At 34.3% G+C, this 6,000-nt stretch overlaps 1 protein-coding gene across 1 annotated transcript; it reads right to left on the reverse strand.

The window, feature by feature from the left end:
- Positions 1-2,770: 2,770 nt before the first annotated feature.
- On the reverse strand, positions 2,771-4,138 carry LOC112033139 (zinc finger BED domain-containing protein RICESLEEPER 1-like). Its single transcript, XM_024065919.2, has 3 exons — positions 3,092-4,138; positions 2,969-2,999; positions 2,771-2,874 (listed from the first exon to the last, which is right to left on the reverse strand). The coding sequence occupies exons 1-3, from the start codon at positions 4,136-4,138 to the stop codon at positions 2,771-2,773; spliced, it is 1,182 nt and encodes a 393-aa protein (XP_023921687.2).
- Positions 4,139-6,000: the final 1,862 nt, after the last annotated feature.

The following is a 6,000-nucleotide window of genomic DNA, read 5'->3' on the forward strand; positions in this document are numbered from 1 at the left end:
ATGTTGGTTCCCTTCCCAGGCTTCCCTCACAATACTAGGATCATGGCTTAACCACATAGGTTAGAAACGAAAAGGACGCACCCCCCTTTGACCAAGGTTAGGATCCAGAAACAAGAGAAGAGGGAAATGGTCCGAGCTAATATGCGCTAAGTGGGATACTAAAGCCTCAGGGTAGTATAGTTTCCAATATGAGTTAACCCAAACTCTATCCAATCTTTGCTAGATTAGATCAGATATATATCGACAATTAGTCCACGTGAATTTAGGCCTAGAGAACCCCAGATCAAAAAGGTTGCAAAAATCCATGCATTCATTGTATGCATTAACCTTTCTACTACAAATCCCATTCCCCCCAAATTTCTCCTCTTCCTTAGCAACATCATTAAAATCTCCCATCACCGCCTAAGGAAGATTGTGTCTCTCCGACAAGGTTTTTAAGTTATTCCATAACAAACGTTGCTCTTTAAAAGGAGGACTACCATAAATAGCATTGAGAAGCCAAGATTGAGATAGAGATATAACCTGAACAATAGCATAGATTTCTTGTTCGGTGGCCGAGAGAATGTCCATCACAACAAAATTTGGCCACTAGAGAAGCTAAATACCCCCTGTATACCCAAAAGTTTTAGTAGAGTACACCTCATTGAAAGGAAGTCTCCTGATGATATTGTCAGTCCCTAGACCATCAATTTGAGTTTCTGTGATTACAAAAATGACTGGTTGGTGCCATTTGACAAGGTCCATCACTGTCTTCTTGAAGTTGGGCTTTATAGCCCCTCTACAAATCCAGATTAAAATATTCATAATGGGATTAGGAGAGGTCCAGGTGTCAAAACATGTTGGTGATGGCTCCTCCCCTATCTCCCTTGAAGTACAAGCTTGTTTTAGATCTCTCTTCTCCCGAATGATCCTAGGAATAGATTCACCGCATGTTTTAAAACTCCAATCAGGCCTTGATTGCCACGAATATCCAAAGTGAGTGCTATTGATAGGATTGAGAATTGCAAGAGCTTCACCTTGAACAAATTCCCCATGAGAACCATTTCAATTGGCCTCCCTAACAGAATTTTCCTTTGTGAAATCACCAGATCCAAATGGATTTCCTCCAAGGCAGTCAAAGATTTTTTGTAAAAGGGTTGCCAGAATTGATTCCCTTGTTGCTGGGAGATCAAGGGTTGGAATTTTGGCTGATCCGTTAGAAAATGCCAGTACAGATTTGGTGTGGTGATCCACGCTTCGTCCTCCAAAGGGAGGAAACCCAGATGAGCACTTACCTCTATGAATGGGAAGATATTCTTCCATGCCTTTATTTCTTCTACATTCTACCATCCCATAATCTCCGTCGGATCCCTTTGAATCCCTTCTATTGTTGATTTTCCTAATGGGATTATTTTCCCCTTTAGCAAGATCGCCCATTCCATATCTTGAGACATCATTTCCAAAAGACCCAGCACCAAAATTGAAGACAGAATTAGAAGCAACTAGGGATTTTAGGGGCCGTTTTCATTTCCCATCCCGAGGTAGTGGGGTTAACCACATGACTAACTTCAGCTTTCCTATGGTTAGGTTTAGGCACTTTACTAGAGTCTCTATATGAAAAACCTTTTTTACCCTTCAAGGCATTGTGACTATAACTAGCCTTCCCATGATTTGTGATAGGCCAAGAATGTATTGACCCTTTGTGATGAATTAACCAATTAATTAGCCAAGTTAATTAATTAATCCGATTAACATGCAATACGTGTGGTAGCATAAACAAATCACCAACTAAGTTAACATGCAGTGAAAAATAAAGTTGACATGGTGATTTGTAGGGGTGGTCATTCGTGCTCGCGTGTCGGGTTAAGGTGTGAGTACTACGTTATATAGGTCAACCCGAACCCGACCTATTTAGTAAACGGGTCAGGATTCCTCAACCCTAACATGACCTATTTATTAAACGGGTAACCCGACACAACTCGTTTAACCCATTTAATTAGTAGGTCAAGTTAAGATCGACACAAATAACTTGTTAATAACCTGTTTGATTATGACCTGAATAACTTGTTTAATTAAACTTAACCTGAATAACCTGATATCAGCTCCCATGTAATTCAACCATAAATCAAGTAATAAAAATTCAAATAATAACAATAGCAAATAATTCTTTCATTCCTTCAAAAATATAATTTTACCTAGACAAATTTAAGTTTTAAAAAATAATACATATCAACTTTGCATTAAGCAGAACTTAACCTGTGAGTTTTTAAAGCTAAAAAGAGCTTTACAAGGAAATACTGAAATTTGAAACTTTTAGAAAAGCTCCATAAAATTCAAGGTTCATATTTTATAAATTAATAGCTATAAAACACTAATTTCACAGGTCAAGTTTTAGTTTCTACCACAATGTCATAAAGAGAAAAGGAGAAGAAATTTCATTATCCTTCATAGATATTGACAGCTAAGTTGGACAACAAAGATAGGATAACACATCATAGATATTGTCTACTGTGTACCAAGTCTGCCAAATAACATCTATAAACTATTATATTCTATCCATAGAGCAACGTTTCTGCCATTTAAAGTTGACATAATATGGGAAATCTGACACATATGAAATCTGACATAAATATATTATTTTCTTTTTAAAAAATCATCATAAAACTTATAACTCATTCAGCCAACATGTAAATAAAAAATACATTACTATATCTGCATATAACCAATCTCTGCTACAAACCAATGCCTCCACAACATCAGGTTTAAGTGCACTCCTGAATTGATCAATGATTCATCCCCCAACACTAAAAGTGGATTCTGAAGCAACAGTAGAAACAGGAATGATCAAAACATCACGAGCCATAGCAGCAAGTTCAGGATACCAAAATTCATTTCCTTTCCAAAAAGCAAGAATGTCTAATTTTGCATTCCTATCTACTCTTGGTTCATCCAAGTAGAGCTCCAATTGAGTTTTTTTGTGCCTGCCTACCCATATCCATACTATGAAAAGAATCAAATTCCTACATACAAAAACAACATAATAGATATTAATTTAGGCAAAATATAAATAACATAATATAAATAAATAAATAAAAAGAAAAAAAAAACATACTTGCATCATAGACAAAGATCCCTCGTTAGCATATTGTTCTTTAGTTTCTTGAGTAGCTTGACCAGCCATTTTAGAAGATATTGAAGGTGCAAAAACATTACTCACATATTCCCCAAACAAAGCAAATAATTTTTCATGAACCTTCAAATATTGGAGGGAACTAGCATACCCATAAAGCTTCTGATAGCACCAATCAACAAAAGGCAGCTTATACCTAGGGTCTAAGGCCACTGCTATGGCCAACACAACACTAAATTCTATCCAATACTTCTCAAATTTCACAAGCATTTGATCTGCCATTTTCCTCATATACTCATCCTCACTATCACTTTCTTTCTTCAAGGTAAAATAAACAATGAAAACTTGTGGAAAATATAAGTTAACTGTGGGATATTTTGTGCCAGAAAAGACCAATGTCGCATCATAAAAAACAGCCAAAAACTTTTTAATTTTTTCTGCCTTTTCCCACTCACCACCAGTAGGACAATGCTTAAAATTGTAATCAATTAACTCTAGGTGTTGAAAAGCACGTCGATAACAGAGAGCACTTTGAAGCATTAAAAAAGTTGAATTCCATCTAGTAGGCACACCTTGCCTTAAACCTTTCTTACCATCCAAATCCATTTGCTTAACAGATTCATAAAAACATTTTTTCTTCCCTTGTAAGCCTCTTACGTACTTAATGCTTTCATGAATTTTCTGAACAACAACATCAATTTCTTTCAAACCATCTTGTACAACCAAATTGAGAATATGAGCACAACATCGGAGATGAAAAACTTCACCATTACAAACAAGTGCTTTCTTATTTTTCAATTGAGTTCTAAGCATGTCGACAGAAATATCATTGGAAGAAGCATTGTCCAACGTCACACAAAAAATCTTATTCTCAATGCCCCACATAGATAGCAATTTATATACTTTTTCAAACAAAGACACACCATTATGTGGTGGTGGCATAAAGCAAAAGTTCAACACTCTTTTCTGTAAGACCCAATTAGCATCAATAAAATGAGCTGTAACACACATATAACCATCAGTTGCCATAGAAGTCCACAAATCAGATATCAATCAAACTCTACCAGGAACAGATGTCAACACAGATTTCATCCTTTCTTTTTCCCTCTTATACATCTTAACCATATCATTCTTAGCAGTATTTCTAGAGATATTAGGGACATTAAGACACAAGTATGAAAATATTGCCCGTATACCAACATACTCAACAAACCGGAAAGGTAATTCATGCATTATAATTGCAGCACATAACAACTCCCTAAATGTTGTAGGATCAAATTTAGGTGAACTTACAGACATTGCATTTTGGCCAAGTATAAGCTGCCCAACATCCGTTGTGTCTTTTCTTGGACATACCTTCAAATGCCACTTCAAATTTCCAGTACCATATGCTCCAGTAGCAATATATACTTTTCCACACTTCTTGCATTTGCATGTAGACTTTTCTTCATCTTTTGTGGGAAGCATCTGAAAGAAATGCCAAACGGTTGAAGTCCTCCTTCTTTTCTTGTCTTCGTTTTTTGTCTTATTCTTAGACTTAGTCTTAGCCTTCTTTGGTGGAGGAAGTTCAACCACTTCATCAAGTTCATTTTCCGAGTCAAGGTCTTCTCTTTCATACTCAATGTCAATAGGAATCAGCTCATCACTTTCCATCTAGACCAATTTAAAGAAAAATTATTGATCAGAAATTTAGTAATTCTAAGATGACAGAAACAAATAAACTTGAAAAGAAATCATAAAGAACAACAAATAAATTTAAAATCAACAAAACAAACAAACAAATCTACTATAACATTACAGTGATTAACACAAAAAACAAATGGATCTTCAATTATTTTATTTTCAGATGATAGAAACAGAAAACACATGAAATTAAATCATAAAGCAAGACAAATTATTTTAAATCAACAAAAAATAAACATATCTCCTTTTATTTTTTATATCAGTAAAAAAGATCTCTTGTTATGTACTAAAAATCAACAATATAGTGATTACTAGTATACTAAACAGTGCAACAAGAGTGACAAATATTTTTCTGCATAGCGGTGTTTTCTACACAGTGGTGTTTTCTGTGCAGTGTAGTTTTTCTGCACAATGTTATTTTTCTGCATTGTTTTTCTGCACAATAGTTGTATACATGTATAGACTTGCCCTTTTAGCTATACTCACTTGTTTTGGCCTTAAAAAAATATTCTTTTAGTTGTAATTTGTAAAAGGTTTCCGTATATATCAAACATATGCAAATTTGCTGATCCAATATGCATGTGAGTAGAGAGTTGAAATTTAGCTTAAATAAAATGAGTTAATTTAACTTGAATCTGCCATGCACCATTCCACCAACCAGGGAATTAATCCTTTTATGGCTTTAATAAGAAGGATTAGCATTGTGTCTTATTATGTACGGAGAAATCAAAATCATGAAAAGGTTAGAAATTCTCTATCTTTCAAAAGACAAGAAGAATGGTTCGCTTTATCATTCACTTAATTGTCATATATGTAAAAAATGCTTTTCGGCCTAAGATAAGTAACATCGAAAAATTGAAACTATTACTCTAAATGAAACCTACATTAACCTATGAAAGTCCACCGTATCTTTATTTATTATTATTTTTGGAATTAATTTGGAACTAAGACTTATTTGTTGTTATTTAATTCTAACAAGTGGTACGATTCTGAACGTGTTTTATTCGATTTTGAACACCCATCCCACCTTGATAATCCCAATTTATATAAGCTAGATTATTCATCCTTTAGATGTACAATTATTTTATTTTAATTATTTTATTACGTATATAACAATATAACACTCAAAAGATAAAACAATATAGATACATATTACTCATAAACAATTGAGAGTCAGTCAACTCAATTGAAGTGAAATAGAAATAGAA

This window comes from Quercus suber, unplaced genomic scaffold (assembly GCF_002906115.3).
Source record: "Quercus suber isolate HL8 unplaced genomic scaffold, Cork oak 2.0 scaffold_45, whole genome shotgun sequence".
Classification (NCBI taxonomy): Eukaryota; Viridiplantae; Streptophyta; class Magnoliopsida; order Fagales; family Fagaceae; genus Quercus; species Quercus suber.